Raw genomic sequence first — 22,726 nt, forward strand, 5'->3', positions numbered from 1 at the left:
CAGAAGAATGGAAAATCGCTGTGCGTTGCTTTCTTAGACCGTCTTCCCCGACTGCCGTCTTCCTGATACCCTCAAAAAACGCGCGCTCGTCGCTGCTTATAACTCGGCACGCGAGCCCGGCTAGACATCACAGTTTGATACTCCCTCATCTCGGCTTGTCAGACTTCCGCACAGGTGTCACCGATTGTGTTAGAGTTCCACCATCCGGTCTTATTGATGCTCAGCGCTATAGGCACTGAGTGATTCAGCTGCCTGCACATGACCATTCCGTACTTGAAATAGACGCTTGAATGATTTCAGCTGCCTGCTTCGCGCGATACCGATGCACAAATGGTTAGTTATTTCTAAAGGCTATTAGTCAAGCAAGCGACAAAGCTCACGATTCACACCGCCGCGGCTCAAGAACCTATTTCAAGCGGCCACGGTGGTTCGAGCGGCTAGAGCGACGAGGATCCAACAAGTTGGAAATTTTTCGTCTCGCCGCTGCGTGTCGCAGAGTTCACTCTATCATTTACGTGCAAACCTGAAGCAAACAAACAGAATGTGGAGGGCGCCGATCAAACTTAGCAATGAATGCAGAAGCAAACAGGTTGCAAGCTCAACACATAATGCCGCGTTTATCACGTGACGAGGATCACGATTTCGGAAGGTTTGTGCAACGCTCCAAACCAGAAGTGAAGCTGAGGTGCCAGTTGTGTGCACAGCTAGTTGTGAAAATTTTTTTCCCGCAACCCACAGTTCTCAGGGCACATATATATATTCGGAACAATCTCTTTCGTATACTAACTCAAACGCGTGCGTCAAAAGGGAGGATTGTTGATTTAGTTGGTTCATGATCTAGAATAGGACAGCGCGAAAATACGGGACGGCAGAAAAGAAGCACAGAAAGAAACTCTGACTTACAACTGAGGGTATTTCGCGCAAGAATGCAATAAATACGGAAAGCAAGCATAAGAATCACGATGTTACAGATAAATGAAGGGGAGTGAGGGTGCTCGTTATAATACATGAAGGAAAGAAGGCAACAGTCGGCGAGGCCAAGGAAAGCATTTGGGGTTGTACTTTATTTTGTTTTTTAAATTTTTACATCAATATTCACATAAATTACTAATTGCATTACTAATTTATGTGATTATCGAAACAAAAATTAAAAAAAAAAAAACAAAGCACAATCCCCAATGCTTTCCTTGGCCTCGCCGACTGTTGGCTTCTTTCTTTCATGAAGTTACACAAAGTTACGCAAGTATCGCAAAGTTGCACAAAGAATACCACGAAGTTACAGTAACTCTGATATTCTTCTGCTTGCTTTCTGTATTTATTGCATTCTTGCACGAAATACACAAAGTTGTAAGTCAGCGTTCCGGTCTGTGCTTCTTTTCTGCCGTCCCGTGTTTTCGCGTTGTTCTATTCTAGAGCGTGCGTCAAGCCTTTTGTTCTCTTGGCGCTCCAGCTTATCCATGGCGCGGAGAAACCTTAGGTGGCGCGGCACACTGAATATGAATGATATAGTCTTAGAGGAAACCAAACTCGGATGCCACTAGTGGAACTCTGAGGACCTGCATGTATCGACGTCTTGAATATGACGCCTTCTAGTTCTAGACATGTTCCTGCAGCTAATCTGTCTGGCGCCTAGCAGCGCCGCACCGTCTGTCGCCATGCTGGCGATACAGGTAGCAGACGAACCCCTTCATTAACATGCTTTCCTCGCGCGGCTGAGGGGCGCATTCACATTGCCGCTTAGAATGCATGAACATAGGAGATTCGGGCGGCCTTCGCCGCGCGCAACAGCAGCAAGAAACTGCGTCGTAAATGAGCGCCACTTCCAATGGGCAGCTGTGCTGCTCGAGTCGAGGTCGAGAAACGAGTACGGCGTCGTGGGCTGACTCGAAGCGCGGATAATGGTCAGTAGCAGTAGCGCTTTCATGAAAGTAGTAGTATCAAGAGATTATTTGTTAGAAATAAAAAAAAGGAAGGGAAATATGTTTCTCAGCCCCGGCATCTAATATCTAACGCCTCATTCCAAGGTCCAAGACAGGACGAGTCGAGGTCATGTATCATTTCATACAACTTTTTGACAAGTTTAATTGGTGCCCCTCCTAAGCTTATTCTGGATGCACCTCGTCCAAAACATTCGCATTTAATCCCGAACTTAAAATTTGAAGCACCCTGTCTAGGTCACATATGTAACAGAGGTGGGAATCAAGGGTTCTGCGCAGATACTTCGTCTAGAGTAATTAATGCAAGTAATAGAGTAGAGCAGAGTAATTAATGCAATTAGTGTAATTTACATGGTCACGTCCTCTTCTCCTCTAGTATGCTTGAATCATATGCGGCGTTCCGGGTTCACGGAAGGGCTGTTGCCGCCGCTGTCCGATCTTTAATTCCGGAATAGAGAGAAATGTCGCAATCCATGAACAAGGTTCAACGGTGTGCCCGTTTCGCGGCCGCGGCTTGAGCAGCGCTGACCAGAGCATATGTGCCCAACCCAAGTGGCGTTTGTTTACGATGCATTTTCATGCAGCTGTCGCGCGCGACAACTACAGGCCTGATTTCTGATGCATGCGTATTCTAAGCGACAGCATGAATGCGTCATGCGAGTCATGCAGGAACGCGACGAAAGCAGGACTGACGGCAGGACTGGCAGGAATACGTCTTCTACGTGCACGGTGCACAGCACGGGGTGCACGGGGTGCATGCATGGTAGTGTTCCTGTATATGCTGCCTAGGGGGATGCTCCCTGCAGGAGCATATACGGGAACACTAGTGCATAGGCAGCATGACGGCTGACAGCGCCGCGCTGCAACGGTGCGGCGAGATTAGAGACTTTTAGTTTAGCGCTGCCGCTTACCGCGGCCGTCTACCGCTACCGCGCACCGTCAGCACAGCCAAAGCCTCCTAGAACTCTTCTTTGGCACAGCACGCGCTGATTGGTCCCCGCGTGCGGCGTCCGCTGAAGTTTGACAGAAACGCGGCGCCATCTGTCGCCATCGAGATGATCTGCGCATGCGTTCTGACGCTCCCGCGGTAGCGGTAAGCGGCAATGCTAAACTAAATGTCTCTATTTGCCAGTGCATACCACCTATACATCGAATTAAAACCGTGCCAACGAATCTGCCTGCGTGGCCTATAGGGGCAGCGTGTCTGCCTAGGGATCCAAGCGTCCCGGGTTTGATTCCTATATATCTCCTGTCAAAATGGCCATGTCATGCTGTCTTATGACGTCACACAACCGTCCGGCCAATCAGTGACCGGTAATGTGACCTGCCAACTATCCTGCCAGAGGCATGCTCGTGAGTTCTCTCTCACAACGCTAACAGCTACTAACTGCCCCGTTTGTTTTTCCGCTCGGGTATCTCTGTAGATTTGGTACTTCCCTGCCTAGTACTAGCTCAACACGCGTAATTTCAAAGCGTGATTCCATGTAATCTTGAAGATGACGCAAAAGTATGGTTTAGTTTATGGGGTTTAACGTCACAACGTGACTCAGACTATGAGAGACGCCGTAATGAAGCATTCCGGTAACTTCGACCACATGGGATTATTTTCATGTGCACCAACATCGCACAGCACACTGGCGCCTTGCTTTTCGCCTCCATTGAAAAGCAGCCGCTGCCAGTATCCGATCCCGCAACTTTGGATACAGCAGTCGAGCGCTCTAAGAACCACTGCGCCACCGCGGCGGGGCTGAACAAAATCGTTTATGTATTTTATTGCTGCAAGCTGGTTGTTGAATAACGAAATCTAAACACATTTTAGGGCACTTTCTTTAAAGTAAGCTGATTGTTTAATAATGAAATATAAACACATTTTAGGACACTTTCTTTAAAGAACGGCTCTAGCTTTTGCTTTCTTTTCTTTTGAGCATATGGCTATTGTAACAAGCGGTACTGAGCCGAGAGGCCAAGCAAGCATGCGTGTGGAATCCACGGCTAGCGTTTCTGCTTGCCTCGCGGTTCTTTTGAAACCTCACAGCATTCCGACGCGCGTCTTCAGTTCCCAAGCGACGGAGGGGTAGCGCTCCTTCATCAGCCGGTACAAACAAAAAATTCTCTCTTTCTCTCTTTCTCTCTCTCTGTGCATATACTCTTTTGTTTCCAGCTCTCATTTTTTTTTTGTTACAATTTTGCGTTAAAATCTGGCTGTTATGGTGGTGTAAACGATGGTCATGCTAGAGTATAAATGCAGCGCTTTTGTTCGTAATGGCAACGTGTTTTATTTCCTCAATGCCGTTAAGCTAGTAGCAATGCCTTTAAGAGCTATTGTCATAGTGAAATCGAAATTTTTCTTTGACAGTGCTTGTGTCCGCTGCTTTTAAATATCTCTTTCGCAGGTTTGTGAGTTCTACTGCCTGGCCTCATTGGCTTTCACCGAGGAAGAGTTTAGTTGTGAAACTTACCATAGGGTGCATGTATCATAGGATGGCAGTCCGAGTTCGTCGAAATTCTGGTGTTACGTATTGTGCCGACGCCCGCGGTCATTCAAATAATCTGTCTCCAAGTTTACACGTTTTGAGATTCTTGATGAATGCATAACTACATAGGAAAATAAAAATTAGTTGTGGTTAAGCTCTGGTTAACCTTGGTTGAATTGCGAAAGCAACAGCGGAAGCTTCTTTTGCCTGCTACATTATTCCCCTATCACACCCTCTCAGTGTAAGGTGCTTCATTATTGGGGATACTTAAGCTCATCCTTTAAGGGTATGACGCAAGAGCGTAAGCTACCAGCCCACATATAAAGCACGCTTCAACCAAGCCGTAAGAACGTGCCTGCGTGTCGTATAGGGTAATGAGAATGCAAACGGTTCGGGCAGGCTGATCCTAATATCACCATCCTGAGGAGCGACCCGAGTTGGCAGCTCCTGCCCGTGGCATAGGGGTAACGTGGATTCAAAAGTTATGGCAGGCTGATTTTTTTTTTTTTTTTTTTTTTTCACGAGTACACTGTAGCTACACCTCTTCACGACGCAGCTGCGGCCACCCGAGGTCTAGAAAACCTACCGCAGTGTAGCTTTCGCTACAAAAAGAAGAGTTCAACGCTGCTGAACCGAATATTTATTTATTTATTAGAACCTCAAGGGCCCCCAGATGGGACATTACATTGAGCGAAAACAATAGCTGCGAGTGACCAAGCATTCTTCTAATTCTTCTTCTTCTTCTTCCTCAGCCCACACATAAAGCTCCGCCTTAACCAAGCCGTATGAATGTGCCTTACTGGCCTAAGGGGGTAACGAAATGCCAAGATCCTGGCAGGCTGATTCTAACATAAGCGTCCCATGTGAAACGAGAGACCCAAGTTTACAACTCCTGCCAGCCCTCATCAGTATAAAGGAGGCTATGCCCACATATAAAGCCCCTCTTTAACCAAGCCGTATGAACGTGCCTTATTGGGATCTAGGAGTAACGTGAATGCCAGGGTCGTGGGAGGCTGGTTCTTACATAACCGTCCCATGTGAAACGAGAGACCCAAGTTGGCATCTCCTGCCAGCTTGGGGTTGTCTACGGGGGTCGTCCAAAGGTGAAATGTCAATGGTGGTCACCGCCGGGCCACGCTGACGGCTCAAACTGCGAGCAGTATTGCTTTCGCAATAAAAAATAGTTGAAAAGATTCAGTAGCGGAGTTCTTGGACAGGACACTAGTGATGCAAAACTATCATAGCTGTCACTACCCAACTATCGATGGTAAAAAAAAAAAAAAATCCATAGTATTATTGATAGTGCTTTTGATAGTATTATGCCAAGGGCCGAAATACGCTCCAGTCACATCACAAAAACTGTCACAAACCTGTTACAAACCGATCGGCTAGCCGCGCTCCTGTTAAACAATCCTAACCGGCGGACCTGTCGACCAATAGGAGTAGGGCTGATTGACAGGTTTATGACAGTTTTTGTGATGTGATCGGAGCGTAATTCGGCCTCATTAGTACTATCAATAGCATTAGCGATAGTATGATAACTCCGAAAAATATAGTGTAGAGGTTCAAGACCATTTTCGCAGTGAGGCGGAAAACAGCCTCGAACTTCGAACAGGAGCGCCCACCGCCACTCCTCCTCTCTGGTATGTGGGGACGCCGCGATATCAGCAGGAGCACCAGGTCATTCTACGGAGAAAGCGGACGCGTATTGAATAGCTAAGCGTCCTGAATAGAGATGCGTTATCTTCACAGCCTTTATTTATTTTCTATGCTTTTTTTACATATACCCCACACCTGTCCTTTTTTCTTTTCGTCCCTTTCTTTCCTTCCCCTTCCTGATCGTTTCATTTCCGCCAGCGCTGCATAACTGCTAATAAGTGCCGCGGCTGGCAAATTTTTTTTTTCTTTGCTCTGTTCGAATGAACAAGAATTAACAAGACAACCGAAAACAGAGGATAAAAGACTAACAGCGACGGTTAGTAGGGCATGTCGCCGTTCCAGTTGCAGCTCTTAGAATCAGGCGAAGACGAGCGGCCTCTGAATTTCAAGCACCAACCGCAAATGTTTCGCCTTGGCAGCCTTTCGTGCGGGTTCTGAACACTGTTCGTAGTAAAGGGACAGGAAAAACTAAATACCCATGCAACAATTCGGCAACCGTTGGGCAATAAGCGGATGCTATTCTTTGGGGCAAATATTTACGGCATGCCGCTTGGCGAAAAAAAAAAAAAAAAAAAAAAAAAAAAAAAAACCAACACGAATCCGGCACCCTAGGATAGCTGCCCTTTCAGCAACCAATCCTGCCTCATATGTGGCTTGGACGCAGGGACCTCATCATCGCTCACTCCTGGACTTCATAAAATCAGCCAACCGTTTTCCATTCAATTAATCATTTATCCTTCCTTCATCTCATACCTTACTGATGCCCTGAGGCAATAACTATCGATTAAAAAAAAAATTCGGTGTAGTCACCTGAGATTTTGAAAGCGTGAAAGAACACGTCCCACCTGAAGACAATGATGCCCAATAAATCGGTCAACTCATTATTTAGTGAAATAGTGCTACGTCATTGTCTTCTCAAATACAGGTCTCGTAAGCTGTTGTTAGCGATAATAAATGTATATGTGTTCATGGGAAGAGCAACCACTTCTTGCAGTTGGCGGCCAGTCATTTCATGATAACAGCATCGATCCTGACGTCAATATCATCGCCACTCCCCGCACACACCGGTAAACCGGTGGCGGAATCATGCCAGAAGTGCTAAAATCTGATTGCCAGGTAGTGGACGCTTGAACACCCCGACTTTCTCTCTCTCTCTCTCTCCCCCCCCCCCCCCCCCCCAAAAAAAAAAAAAAAAAAAAGCCCTAGGGCAGAGCAAAGGAATACGAAATGGATAATGGAGAAACTACATGCGAGGCCGGCTTTCTCCCTAGGCCTGTAAAATCCTGCTCCAAGCCAGACACCAGGCCTCAGACAAAACTAATATCAAGGGGTAGGCGGAAATCAGTGTACACGCCGCAGCCCGAGCATTCCTCTTCCGGGACCTCTCATCACTCCCCCCAAATTGACCATCCCCGGCCCCATCACTACATATCGCGAGATACTGCAACACGTCCGCTTAGCGAGACAAACATTCCCAGCGCTATACTAAAGGACGCGATAAATCAGAGGAGTGTCACCTCAGGCGTTTACAAATGTCGTACAACAGCTCAGCTAGATCGACTGCACAAAATTAGCCCGGCATACTTTCTCACCTGAATGCACATTTTGCGACCAGAAAGCAGACCTTTACCATATGGTATGGACTTATCAAGAAAACCCAACGTGGGCTGATAGGGAGGTGGCCCTGTCCAGCTCCGACCTTGTGACACAAATGACCTTGCTGTCGAGAGCTCGGGCAGCGGCATCAACCAACGGAGCCTCGGACTGAGGACCCGACCAACCCCGCCCTTAACCTCATGTAACCCAAATAAATGTTTTACACTAACTCCAGTGGAAATGTGAAAACTCCACGCAGTATCCGCTCAAGCAGTAAAAGGTATATGAATGATCGGTTGACCCAACAAACGTAGCGCGATTATCATTGCTCCTAAAAATGACATGAAACGGCGAAATTCGCTTGCTTTCATTGCTCAAATTGTTACGATAGACCGTCTCTAGAAATCATTCAATGATAAAAAGTAGATCAAAAGCTTACCTGCCTTGCTCGCTTGACTGCCTTCGCGGCCAGTGGTGCGGCACCCTCTCTATGCCAGATAAAAGGCTTGAAGTCATCGCCCGACACGATCAGGCGCATAAATTTAAGGTTTTCTGCTGTCGCAACAGAATTTCTGTGCGGTTTTTGGCAGTGAACCTGTTGCGACAACAGAAATTTTTGTAGTTACGAAAGATAAGTACTACACAAAACTACAGAAAATTCTGACGTTTATGACAGAACTACATATTATTTTGTCGTATTTTTTACACAGTTCTGTAGTTTTTTTTTCGACTGGGAATGGCTTGACTGCTGTTGAAAAGCTTTTTTCTTTCAGTCCGGCACTTTCAGAAAGCAAAATTTGCACGCGAAAGCTCTGAAATACCGATGTGCGCTACTTGCCTCCTGTTCCGCGGATGGGACCACAACACTATGGTCTCCAGGGACCATAGCAGCACATGGACCGCACACACCAGCTTGACGGTTGTTCCAAACCGATAGATGGCACCACTTACATGATTTTGGCTTGCTTCTAGTACAGTGTACTTACTTCTAGGCTTCCCCGCCGGATTTTCCATTATGCATCAGATTTTAAGGCGAAAGCCTTTAATGGCTCATGCTGTCGTGAACAAAATGTGTCCTGCTTTTGCGGCGGCTCTGATTGGCAAGGTGGGATGACGTCATAGAGATCTCGACCAAAGAGCGCCGCCACAGTATGTGCTAATGCGTGCCTTATATGGCCATATACCAATCAATGATCAAGTACTAATTAATAACTGATGAAGCAATTACCTACTTAACGAATAATAAATAAATAATGCATTAAATAATTGATGATTAATAATTAATTACGTATCTAGTAACTAATTAATTATTAATTACTGCGAGTTGCGAAGCAGAATGCTGCTTTCGCCTTCCACTACTTTAGTCCTTAAAGTAGCTCGTAATTTGTTGGTTATTCCAGAACACTCTACCACTCTACTGCAGCTCTTTCTATCTTTCAGTGCCTCTCACCCTCGCCTTGTGGCGTGGTTCAGGCGTCCACCCAGAAGTGTGACAGATACGGTGCCTTTCCTTTGCACCACACTAAGAACAAAGTTCGTATGGAGGCTCCCTGGCATACCTTTCAACTCCTCCTCTCTGCTGCACCTGTCATGCGGCCTACGAAGGCTTATGGGAGGTATGGTTTGGGACGACAAAGGTCATCGGTACGAATCCTAGCGCATATTAGACTCTAACTCAACTAGCAACTTTGTGCTCCTTAATACGTTGAATTGTTTGATACCATTCTAAACATTCTGCGTCAAACAGATGGTTCACAAATTTTATACGAATAGTGGTGCTAAGTGGTCCGACCTCGATGGTTCACAAACCGGAGTAAATAAACGGAAGCGTGAAATTTCAATGCGGCATCCGAGTGCAGCTGATGTACCAGAATAACACGACCTTGAGTGATGCGAGCATCAGAGGTAAAACTAAACATGCTTTCCACTCATTTATTTCACTGTGATGTCGCGTGGTAGATACACTGATAATGACAGCATTTCACGGAAGGATGGTGCTTCATTCAGCTTGTTCTTTGTGGTATTAAATGCTAAATTAACATGATAAATCTTCATTACTTTGATAGTGTTCAATTCTTATGCTATGAGGCAAGATCTCTAAATTCCCATTATAACCTAACAACATGCTATATTTAGTTGCCGATCTCAATTAGGTCAGCAGCATTAAGATATTGGTTTTTTTTTTCACAACCGAATGTTGCCTATCGGCATCCGCTGGAATTTTAATGAGTGAATAATGAGGTCAACTGCAGCAAACATGCCTATCCAATGCGACCTTGAACAAGCAGTTCCCCGATTCTGTTACGGCCATTTGCCTTCGCACCATACTGGGTCAGGTCATTAAAATTAAAAGAAAAAAGTCCGAAATGATACAAAGGTTATCGGAGTTTCAGTCCACTATGATTCTTTTCAGTGAGTTTGCCACGAGGTCTCAAGGTGGAGCCGAAGCCCAAGTATCATCGGTTTCACAGGTGACATGCATGGAGTTGGGCGCCATGTGCGCTTGTGAGGACAACGCTACTGGTGTAGCCACAGGTATGGGCTGTAAGTGGCGGATATCAATGACGACATGTTGGATTGTCTCTTGCATCATATCACATTGAGGGCATTGAGTAGTCCTTCGATCTGTATATCTGACCTGGAGTGCTCTCATTCAAAGCATCCAACTCCTTGCTTCACATCCCACTGCGGTGGTGCAGTGATTAGGGCGCTCGACTACTGTGCCCAAGGACGCGGGATTGAATCCCGGCCGCGGCGGCCGCTTTTAAATGGACATGAAAAGAAAGCGCCCACGTGTTGCGCCATTTCAGGGCACATTAAAGATCCCCAGGTGGTCGAAATTTCCGGAGCCCTCCATTACAGCATCTCCATAGCCTGAGTCGCTTTGGGACGTTAAACTCCATAAACTAAACCAAAACTTGCTTCGCATAGGGGCCCACTTCCTTTGGAGTTTATTTATTTGAGCATACTGCAGGCCCACTGATGGGCCCTGGCAGGAGGGGCAACAATTGCAAAACAAAGGGCAAAACACAAAGTACAAAAACATGAACATAAAATTTAGACAAGTACAAAGCAAGATGCAGAAATACAGCAAGTTAGTGGAAGGCCTTTTCTAAGGTATTAATGTCAAGAAGTAAGATAATGGTAGCTTACTCCATTTGGTTATGGTGCGCGGGAAAAAAGAAAATTGGAAGATGTTAGTTCTGGCAGAGTAAGGTGTTAATGAGTTGGTGTGTGTATTTCTCATTGCCCTAGACATTGCCGGTTTAAGATACAAATCAGGAGCCATTGATAATTATTTTTTGAGTAGAAACAAATTTTAGCCTTTGTATTCTGCGCTGAGATTCAAAGGACTGTATTTTATGTTGAAACATAAGGATAGATGGCGAGTCAGCGGTGCAATATTTACAAAAATATAAACCGAACAGCCTTGCGTTGAATTCTTTCAAGAGCCTTAATGTTAGTTATTGTGTGAGGATCCCAAACAGTGCATGCATACTAAAATTTAAGTCTAATTGTGGTGTTATATGCCAACTATTTGACATCGGAAGGAGCTTGTTTGAACTTACGTCTAAGAAAACAAAGGTTACGAAAGGAAGATGAGCATACAGTGTCAATATGTTTATTCCAGCTAAGGTTATTAGCTAGTGTTAAATTGAGGTATTTGTATTCTTGAACTTCTGAAATGTTCCGGGTGGGAAGACTATATAAAAAGAATGACTGTTCTTTTTGTTAGTGATCGACATAAATACTGTCTTGTCAGCATTTAGTTTCCTTCTCCTTCTATTACACCATTCGCTAATACTATGTAGGTTAAAATAAGTAAAATGTGGTTGCCTGGAACATTAATTTCTTTGTACAGAACACAACCATCGGCAAACAATCTAATTTGAACAGGGTGAGTAACTATGTCAGTAATGTCATTGATATAGATAAGAAACAGTAGTGGCCCAAGGACACTACCCTGTGGGACATCGGAAGTTACTAGAAGTTGGCTGGAACAGCGGCCATCAATACTGACACATTGAGATCGGTTAGATATGTAAGCTGAAACCCAGTTAATAATAAATGAAGGGAGACCAATAGTTTTAAGTTTATAGATAAGTTTACTGTGCAGAACTAAATCAAAGGCTTTCTTAGAATCTAGAAATATGACGTCTACTTGGCCGGAATGGTCAAGAACCTGCGCAAAATTGTGAACGATGAATGTGAGTTGGGTTAGGTAAAAAAGCCTTTCCAAAATCCATGGTGGAAAGGCGATATGTTGTCGCCAAGAAAGGTTTTTATGTAATTAGCTATAATACGTTCAAGAAGTTTGCAGTATGATGAGGTCAACAATATGGGGCGATAACTATTAAACAATGCAGCATAACCTTTCTTATGTATGGGTACAACACAGGCTATCTCCTAATCAGATGGTAGACTTGAAGACAAAAGAGAAGCTCGAAAAATGATCGTAAGAAAGTGAGAAATCATTTCAGCATAACAATATTAAGAATGAATTAGGTATATCATCAGGACCAGGACTTGCTTTCTTGTTTAAGACTCAATAGCAATGCAAATACACCAGGTTGTGACACACGATAATGTACAGGCAAGGGAACAAGAATCAGGAGTTACAAAATTATGTGTCCTTAAGTCATTAAGTTCCATGTCCATGCAGTAATTTAAAAAAAAAAGGCGATCTCTGGTTCTCTGCTGTTCCACTCTGCAGTGTGAAAGAGTGTAGTGGCCGGACCAATTTTCTCCTACAAAATGACGTGCAAAGTTGATCATGAAGGGACAGGTATCTAGTGCACAGTTTTCTGACAATATCTGAAATATGGCAATGGATTGGTGTAGTAGGGCCATGACTATCTATTTGAGTTTGAACCGTATTTCTGATCATTGTGAAAATGTGACCAAAGCGGGGAGTGGCCAGGAAGGCTGGCCTTCTCTGAAAGACAGGCGTGAGCGTATAGTCCCACAAGTTTTTTCAAAAAGTGACACCGCCATTGTGCCAGCTGCAAAAACAGCAGGTTGATCACTTTAAACAACTGTAGATATCCAAGTTTAGCTTAGTGTTTTTCTGCTTCCAAATGATGCATTGACATGGATCACCACATATCTGCCCGCAACTGCTAATAGTGTATACCTGAATGCCTTCTTATTGCTGTTTGTTTCATCAACCAAGCTACGGCTGTAACTTGCAGTAAGTGCTTACGTAATGTCATGTAGTTTTAATTCACTACAATGCCTCAGCTAGCCTGCTTTAGTAGCTAGAATGACAATAAACGAAAACCAAAACCAATGAAACCAAAACAGTCTATCAAGAAGAAATTTAACTATAATTTAGCGGTGAGCGGCAAATACCATAAGGTGACTTCTAACAGATTATTTGAAAAAAAAAAAAAAATACATAAAAATTTGGTGCCTAATTTAAGCCTTCTTGGGAACACTGAGTACAGATTCAAGTTGGCATGTATTGAGGCACTACATCCTAATCACAAAAAGAGCACACCGAAAATGCAGCTCCTGACGGCTAGAAAAGACCAAAAGCAGAAATACAGGTGCTACCATTGCCAACCAACTTTGCAAGCAAAATTAGTGCGTAGGAGATAAATTTGCCAGTGAATTAATTTTTACCGAGAATAATAATTGGATGGAGTATGTCCTCCGTGAGTCTTCAAAGGCTTTGTTTTATACCAATATTGTTTTGTGTCAAACATGAACACACTCACATGCACAGAATTCCAGGCACTTCATTTTTGTTTTTCTTTTTTGGAGATGACAAATCTAAGCCATTTAATACAAAACATAATACATTACCACTCCACAGTTCTTCCCATGGGAGGTTCTCTGTTTCTACACATGCCATTGTCATGAAATGATCACAACCTGGGAAAGAATCTTGTTGCTTGAAGCACACAGAAGTGCATAATGCAAAGCAAGTACTGCATAGCACTTGTTCTAAAGCCTGAGCTCATTGAAAGCACTTATTGTATGAGACACCTAATAGGAAAACAAACAAGTGAAAGATCTGCATGCCTTTACTTAGCCCAGTGCGCTGGTACAGAGAGCATTAACGATGCTAATGATGCCAAAGCTTAAGCAGCTGTGTTTTGGGTAAACAGAGCCATAACCAGATAAATCAGCAACACTTAAATTTGCTACAGTCTTCAACTTATCAGTAAGATGCCAACAACAGTGAGTGCGAAAATCCCAACTCGGATGGCTTTATTTATATGCAACATGCAATCTGCTGCTCTCGGCATAAGTACTTAAGATGCGTGAAGAACATAAAATGGATGTTACACCAAACATTGTTAAATAGCATCCATCAGTAACATGTGTAAATAGTATTGCTTCTTACATTGAAAATAAGTTTGTACACACTCAAGTGAAGCAGTATACATTATGACTTGTTTGAACAGATTTACTTAGCCAGATCGCATAAGGACAGTACTTTAGCCACTGTAAATATCTCCTGCTGTGCTAAACTAAAATTTACATCACTCCCAACAAACAGCCAGCCAACATTACGAAAAATAAAAATATGGAACAGTAATGTAACTAGCTTCAGAAATTGCATAACTTGCCACATGAAAAAAAGTAAAGAGAGAAACTGACTTTGCATTAAGCTGGCGATACGTCAACATTGCAGACGATCATGGCTGAAAGCTGCAATAAAGTAAGTTTTGTGAAAGACAAGCAGTCATTGGCCTCCTACGTTTACACACATTCTTGCAAGGCCTGCCCAATTTAAAACTTTCCATACAGTCATCTGCACTTACATTGATCAAAGCAATCATTGCTTCAATCAAGCAGCACAGAGAAATGTGATAAGCCTGCATTTATCAGTGCATTCCTTGTTTTTTATGTGCTCCTTACAGTGCATGAGGAAAAAAAATTTATCCATAATGCCTCTTCTAACTACAGATCCTATGTGTGATACAGAAAGTTGAAATCAGTTAAACCCATGTATTGTTAATTTGGTGCTCACTATTGAACAACTTGTGAAGAGCCTGGTAAACTCAACCTTCATTAATTCACTTTTATCTTTCATTGTGCTAAACCTTTCCAGATAAGTCAGCTTACATAATTAAATTTCGTGCAAGTATATAAATTTCCCTCTTCTCATCCACTTCTGACGCAATTATGGCACACAGTGAGGAGCGTGCACAAGACCACACTTTTGTGATGGAGGTATACATGAATTGATAGTGACAGGCAAATGAAAGAATGTAAAATGCAATAGCAAAGGGTAATTCAGTATACAATCCTGCATTTACATTTATCTAATGCTGTAACTAATGTGGTCAGTCTTAGTATAGTTATATACAACCCAAGAATGCAATGCAAGCCTCAAAGGCCCTTTCGCCAATGACATCGACCCATTCTTCCATCACATCATGGATATTTCCCTTCGTCCAGCTAGTGTGACAGTGATGAGTGTGCCAGACGAGAGGAGATTCACCAAGGCTCAATTGAATTAATTAGCATTGGTCGAAGTGCCTCCTTTGAGGGGCGTCTGTGTTCTTGAGTTGTATGACTATACAGGACAGCAAACTAAAGGAATAATCCGAATACCTGAAACGAAAAAAAAAAGAAATGAAAAACCTGATTTGAAGGGAAATAAATATAATTTTGGTAAAAGTATTTTCTGTCACAGTAAAATGAAATAATTGCTAGTGCGATGTAGTGCATCTTGAATACACATAAAAGAGTGTGACACAGAGTTGTCAAAGATTAATGCTCCTCAAACAGCTTGACATGCATTATCTGGAATCAGTACATAGTGTGGAGATTTTGCTGCATTAAACTGCTAAAATAGAGACCATTTAAAATTTGATGAATATACTAAAAACATGCTCATGCACATTGCAAGGAGCACAATAACAATGACAGCCATTGAAACTATTCTAACGGAGCACTTCCATTTTTTTCTACGAAACACACACACAACTGAAAGAAACCAATAACATAAATCTATCTATAACTTAAACATGACTATCAACCAAGCTCTTCTCTGAAAACTTAGTACGCGATTTCACAGAAGCTGAACGGTCAAAACTGAGCGCCGTTTATCAACAAGATATGGCCTAGTAAGCTCACCAACTGCCATAACGGCTCTTAATGTGTTGCATATACTGCGTCCTTAAAAACTCATAGGTTGCATTGATGATGCCCCATGACACCAGAGCACGAGTGTAGTTGAGGTGTACGCCATAGAACATTCTACGCAAGCTCTTGCGCTCTGCATAGGTCTCCTTGAAAACGGTTATCATGCTGGGGCGTGGAGGGCCATACTGCACTTGGATGATCGTCTTGATCACATTAATAGGGTAGAAAACGGTGCTTACAAATGCACCCACCATGGCGCCACTGATGAAGTCGCTCAGCGTCCGCTGCCACAAAACAGCTTTGTCTATCGGCACAAGGCGTCCCGTTTCGTCTCTCAGTGTGAAGAACATGAATGTACTAGGCCCGTTCCTAAGAAGAATAGGCACCAGCCCCCTGTAGTATTCTCTGATGCCATATGGGGACAGGAATTTGAAAGCTTCGACAGTGTTCTTAAAACGGTGGTGGTGATCCTTGTCCTGAAGCAGGGCCTGGACCCTTTCCAGCGGAGTGAGTATAGCCTCCGTGGATCCAGCCATCAAGCCAGCAAGGAACTTCACAGTAAGATCACTTGCCTCAGGGAGATGATGAATTGTGAAACGACTGTAACCACTGAACGTGCCGAACATAATGGACACAGAGATTGTCTTTTGAACAAGTGGCGGCAAGCAGCCGCGATAGAGGTGACGGAAACCTTCACTCCGTAGCTGGTCTAAGGCATGGTTAGAACGAACACCGTGCAACATCTGTCTAAACATCACTTTGTTCATCGGGAAGGTACAGATGATGTTGACAAAGGCCGCACCCCAGCCACAGACAAAGGCACACATGTCGTCATCAGTTGTGGTGATGTGGTGCGCGCTATGGCCTTGGTTTTGGAGAGTAACAGATGCCATCTTGGCAGAGGTGTCCCACACACACAAAGCTTCAAAGCAGGGGGCTATTTTTATACCATAGCAGCTGCAAGTAGTCAGCCTGAAAAGAGACACTTGCATCACTGGATGGCCCTATTCTGTTCAGTGTCGACATTTCAATAAACTGCCCTCCAACCAATTCTAAGTCAATTCCATTGCATTTTGAAGCGATTTCGAGCATCTCGCGAAAGCGCCTGTCACTAAAAAGAGAGAAAACAAAAATCGCAGCAGTGCCAAGATTATGTCAACCCTGACCTTATCTACCAAGGTTAAATGTAATATCACACAAAACCTCCAAGCACAATGCTTTAATCACTAACTTTCATTCTCAATACGTTTTTTTCTCTGCAAGAAATCGCAGCGACAAACGAGCTCGTTTGGATGACAGGTGAAAACGTGGTCATATAAAATTCATACATCTGCTCTCAAAACGCGCTAAAACTCGGGCGATAGTAACACTCTTGGTAAGCTGTAATCAGATAAACACAAGAAGGTGTTTACATTATGAGTCACATTCTCGGGCAATAACAGCAGTAGGCTTTCCTCCCAGCATCGCATCTCGGGAGTAGGCTTTGCATTATCTGGGTCTGCATTATCGGCTTCTTGATGAAGATAAAATTTGTGAAGCCGCTAAACAGAGCACAGATGGTGGCACAACAGCAGGGGTATGACGGCGCCGGCACAATTTAGCATCGTACAGCACAATAAAAACAAGAAAAAAAAAATCCTAAACCTGAACGCGCTTTCGGTTCAAAACCGCTAATGAGCAAACGTATGGACCAACAGTTGATTTACCATTTGTGCCTGGCGCAGCAGGTGCCTAACGACGCAGAGACCGCTTACTTCGATGATGGTTCTTCGTAGGTGCCAGGCAGCGCTTACTATTGAAAAAAACCATCACCTGATTTCAATCACACCACTAACACCGTAAAATACCAAGCAAGCGGCAGTCAATGAACGAACGAGCCTCTCTCCGGCGACCACTGTTGTCTACTGGGCGAGAAGAGGGAAAAAACGGCTGCAATAAACCAGTAGCCTTGTAGTACGAACAAAGTGCTACGAGCAGCAATTCACGCCATAGAGTTAATAATCACGCAGAAAAACAGCAACATTAGGCCGCAAACCTAAGAACCACTAAGAACAGCCAAAGAGGTTATATCTATCGATCATTCATTTTTACGACGATTGCACAAATTTTTTATCGAGAGGTGATTGAAGATTTCAGCAATATTCGAACGGGACGAACGGGGTGCCCTTGATATTCCGAGACCTTTTCATTCGTGATCACCTCAAGCAACGCCACTGCTATGCAAAATCCTGCAGAAACCTCTTTACTGTGTGCAACGTTGGGCGAATCGTCACAATGCAGCCACACACAAAGCCAATACAGTACAATCCATACAGGAACAATCCAATCCAAGTTAGGTTAAAAGAAGGAATTTTTAAGCATTTGAGGGATATATGTAATGCTTGTTCATGTTTTTTTTCCTTCTTCCGTGGTTTGCTCGTACTGAAAGCCGCCAGCACTCGACCTTATGACGCGGTGAAATGCGACCAGATTCCCTGAATTAGCCGCTCACAATTCTACGATATTCGAGTAGGTGCTTTTCGCGCGTTATCTTGAAAGCTCGTCAATTTTAAATTGAGCGCGGCCGTAAGCACCGGTCTTTCTGACCTCCGTCGACGACCGGATCACTTGCTGTATAGTGCCTACTTGCTGCTATCGCCACTGCTGAGTTTAGTTTCTGCTTGCAGGAGCTTGTTACGCGTCTACCGGTCTTCCTTCTGGACCTCTTGCCGTCACCGTGCTGTCACCACTACGCGACACTTGGAACTCATAGGGTGCCTCAGTGCGCGCACCCTAGTCATGGAGGTGCTGGATCGTGGACCTGATTCGCTGTTAGTGTTCCAAAGGTCCCGCGAGCCAGACAGCTGTATTGCGGGCGAAGACGACGTGTGGCAGGATGACGTCCCATTTCTCTACGTACGGCTAGGGACCATAGTACGGCGTCAACGTTCATGGCAAGCATGGCGGCGATAGTGTTGTTTAAGCGCTGTTTGGCAGTTGGTTAGCTGGGTAGATAGGACCCAGTTGGCCTCTGGTGGCTTGTCTGACTGTAGTGTAGTGCATGACTCAAGTAAGCTCGGTCGTGAACATCGTTCCCCTGGCTGTGATGAAAGCTTTGAGGGCGCCGTGTCACACAGTGCCGTTCGCCAGAGTCACCACCAATACTGACTTGTTCCTGGGTCCGTATTCCGATTTTGCGTCGTTTGCGTCCTTATCGAAAGTGTCGCTATCTCACGTGACCTCGAGTCATCTGATAGGTAAAAACGCCGGAACATGATATTGCCAATTAAAACATTGCTGGGCTATTTGGTGCATAGTCACATAAAGGAAAGGTTAATAGCGTAAAAAGTCACCAACATATAGACACAAATTGACACACAGGACCGGCGCTGGACCTGTGTGTCTATTTGTGCCTATCTGTGAGTGTCTTTTTGCGCTATTAACCTTTCCTTTATGATGTTGCCACCTCTTTCGGTTCTGTAGTGGCAACACCCGGTTCCGGCGTTTCGACCAATCAGATGGCTCGAGACCACGTGAGATAGCGACACTTCGATAATGACGCAAACTCGGAACACAGACCCTGGATATTGATGTCAGAGAGAGACCAAGCGGACCCATGTTGATTTGAAGGAATGAGGTTGTTGGGGGCTCGATCGGTTGTAGGAGTCATACTGGTTTTGTTGATTTCGTTTAGTTTAGTTTATGGGGTTTAATGTCCCAAAGCGACTCAGGCTATGAGAGATGCCGCTGAGGCCGGGATTCGATCCCGCATCCTTGGGAAGAGTAGTCAAGCGCCATAACCACTGCGCCACCTCGGCGGGGCACTGGTTTTGTTGATGGTGCGAGGGAGACGCCAGTTCGTTACGTGCTTTTGGTAAAGTCTGCCATGGGCTGGCATCTCAAGGATATTAGTTGGTGTGGCTACTCAGCTATCGTCCAGGTTCCGCTTGGTCCCACCTCAATAGCTGCTTCCTACACCATTGTGCAGAGCCAAAGGAACATTTCTACAATAGATTTAATACTGATACCTGATGCTGATACACAGTGCATGTGCAGAAGCAGCACCAGTTTCATACTGCTAGCAATGTGCAGCTGAGCCTAGCTTGTATCTTGCACCTGTGCAACGTGTCTGTTTTTGTCAGCTAAGGCATGAGTATGCTCCCCAGCACAGTGGTCAAATGTGACTGCTGTCTCTATATTGGCACTTAATATAGTTCCATGGTAGATGTGGTTCTATTCACTGCTTTTAATTCATTAGAAGAAAAGGGTGATATCGGTGTTTGTCACATTATGACATCACCTTCCGTCGGCAGGTAGCCTCGACAGCACCAGGTCGAATAAGCGAGGTCATGATTACTTGACCTGATTGGTGTCTACATGAACTCGCTTTCTAGCAAGCAAGTATTGCAGCAGCGCGTAGTGTCGAGATTTGAAGTTATTGTGCAAGTTTCTTACTTGTATTTGATTCTGTTGCCTTTTACTATAGAGAGCTTCAATTATTATTTTTTATCGTTGATGAGGGCTAAAAAAAAAGCATTCAACTTTGCTGATGCTCCTCGCCGCTCCAGTTGCTTTTTAATCCCAGAGTTCGTCATAATTCTACTCCCTGACTCGACAGCGTCTGCATGCTTTTAGACAAGCGGGTCATGCGAGTTAACCTACCCCCTGCAAGCAAGTTAACGCGACCCCCTTCGCGGCTATTTTACTCGACCCGACTGCATATACATGAACCTGACAATTGTTTTTTTACTCGACAGGCTTACTCGACCCGACTCTGTTGAGTCCATATCCCCCCCCCCCCCCTCCCCCCCTTTCAGTTGTAGGGGAGAGGAGAAAGCGGCTGGAACTTGATTGCTGTGAGTAGTAGAGGTTCTGAAATATTCATCCACAGGGTGGCTGTGATGGGAGTAACCATGCGATGGCTACCATGAAAGGAGAGCCAATGCCAATCAGCTGTGGCTGATTAATGAGCTAAGCCAGGAATCTAGCTTTTCAAATAAGGGAAGGTGTTAATAGTGACATATTTTCATCATGTAGCGGTAAGTAAGTGCTCCTAATTTTTAACATGTTGTTTGGAAAATGCATATTTGCTTAGTAATGATGCTAGATATTCCTTCAGGTTGCTATACGCTAACAACTCTCTGAACCAAAATGGGGCTCAAGGTAAACTTGTTTATATTGATTGGGCTCATCATTCGATATGAGCAATTGCCCTTTGTTACCTGGCTGTCCTTATGCTGTCTAGATGTCCATTTTATTTTCTGTCGTGGAAGCATATGTGTGCAATCTCTAGCCAGCAAAAAAAGCAGAGTCGCTGGGTTAAGGAGCATAAATTCCTCAAGAATCACTTCGATATGCACTTGGCAAAGAACTCCAAATAAGCAGAAATGTTGCTATGGGGGCGGCTTCAGGGCAGAACTTCCTTTGATGATGGGATAGCTGTAACCTGACTAAGATGATGTTGACTTGAGTCACTTAGGCATACTCCGCAGCTGGTCCATGAGTGGGCTCTATTATATAGCTTTCGAGATAGAGTTGCCATGTGGAATTTGTAAACATACACACGGGTACATTCATGTACACATCTTTTATTGCTTTATTTTGTGACATGCTTGGGTTCTCTGATGGGGAAGGCTCCGGAGAATGGTTATTTTATAGAGTGAGATAACTTCTACCATGGTATTCTTTGGCAAAGCTGCCTTTGCAGCATACAATTCATCATCAAACTGCTTTATTTTAAAGTCTTGCACGCAAACTATGCTATAAACAATGTCCTCATCATTTCTCAATTGTAGCCCCACTTCAGAAAACTTATCGCTTAGGTCATTTCACTATAAGCGCTTGCATCCTTGTGTACTATTCGAGTTTTATTTTTGCAGCTAGAGTAGCTGTGTGATGCTATTTGATTGAGGTTGTCCTTTGCATCGCCAAGTGCTATGTAATTTAACCAGACAAGCTAACAACTTTTTCTTCTTTCAGAACTATGTTGTGCAACCCTGAAGCATCAATAAGTATTTCAGACACTGGCTCCGGGCAGTGTATTCAAGAAGTTGGCGTGTAAGTTTATTTTAGATCTGAGTGGATCTTAGCTGAAGTGTTCCCCAGGGGAGTCTTAATTTTCATTTTAAGTGCATTGTTCCTGTGCGATAGCTGCTTTCTGTCAGATTCACTTTCAGTACATGAGCAGTTTTTACAAGGTAAATTGGAAGTTGAGCACACCACATGGAAGACAAAGCTAGAGGTTGCACAAATGCCAAATTTGATATGACACAACATTGCTCTGCCAATGCTCCTACCAGCTACATGAGGTAGCAGTCTGATTAATGTGTGCTCGCTTCAACTTTTTTGAGTAGGCTGCGAAAAAGCTGTACAAAGAGGTATTTTCTCACAGAACAACGAGAAGTGTGTCCCAGAGCAAGCCTTTCCTTTGCTAACGAGAGCGAGGTGGACTGAAGACACAACACTGGTATGAATTCGTGTTCAGGGTCTAGACTTCATAGAGTGACCAGAACCAGGAGAAGACGAGACGGCAGATCAGGAGTTGCCAGGGAGGAGCAGCAAAGAAAGCTTTTATGTACAACTTTTTAAATAGTGGGATATGTACACATAGACAGAAGAGGACAGAGCTGCCAGTGGACGAGATTTCTCTCATTAAATATTGTCTGTTATCCCTGCTTTCCGAGCTGGTGAAATGTAGTTCATTTTGTACAATCTAATCAGCGGGACATACGTGATCGCTCGAGAAGCCGCCCACTTCAGGAGGCATTACTTGAAATTTGTCGCACATCTTGCTGTGGCGGGGGTCAACCTGCCTTGTGCCAATGGCAAATTTGGGTTCCCAGCTAGTTAAGGAGTTTGATACCTATAAGACAACAGTCTGGAAAGGAGTCGGTCATAGGCTGAGGTCACTCCCTCACCGGTATTCCCAGAAGGTCACACTGAAAATGCTCTAGGCTGAAGTCACTCCCTCACCGGTAT

The 22,726-nt window shown here is 44.3% G+C and overlaps 1 protein-coding gene and 1 long non-coding RNA gene across 2 annotated transcripts; one reads left to right on the top strand and one right to left on the bottom strand.

Annotated features, from left to right (window-relative positions):
- Positions 1-13,852: 13,852 nt before the first annotated feature.
- Positions 13,853-18,026, bottom strand: LOC146208184 (mitochondrial nicotinamide adenine dinucleotide transporter SLC25A51). The gene is made up of 2 exons (XM_084591814.1): positions 17,476-18,026; positions 13,853-16,741 (listed from the first exon to the last, which is right to left on the bottom strand). Exon 2 carries the CDS (start codon positions 16,660-16,662, stop codon positions 15,757-15,759), a length of 906 nt encoding a protein of 301 aa, XP_084447940.1. The 5' UTR covers positions 16,663-16,741; positions 17,476-18,026; the 3' UTR covers positions 13,853-15,756.
- LOC146208185 (uncharacterized) lies at positions 17,891-22,414 on the top strand. The gene is made up of 4 exons (XR_014704658.1): positions 17,891-18,277; positions 18,436-18,579; positions 20,506-20,604; positions 21,728-22,414. It is a non-coding gene; the product is annotated as an uncharacterized LOC146208185 (long non-coding RNA).
- Positions 22,415-22,726: the final 312 nt, after the last annotated feature.

The sequence above is a fragment of the Amblyomma maculatum genome, chromosome 1 (genome assembly GCF_055883805.1).
Source record: "Amblyomma maculatum isolate TAMU_Amacu chromosome 1, ASM5588380v1, whole genome shotgun sequence".
Classification (NCBI taxonomy): domain Eukaryota; kingdom Metazoa; phylum Arthropoda; class Arachnida; order Ixodida; family Ixodidae; genus Amblyomma; species Amblyomma maculatum.

Excerpts from the sequence above, each read along its gene's own strand:
- LOC146208184 (XM_084591814.1), bottom strand. The coding sequence starts at position 16,662 with ATGGCATCTGTTACTCTCCAAAACCAAGGCCATAGCGCGCACCACATC.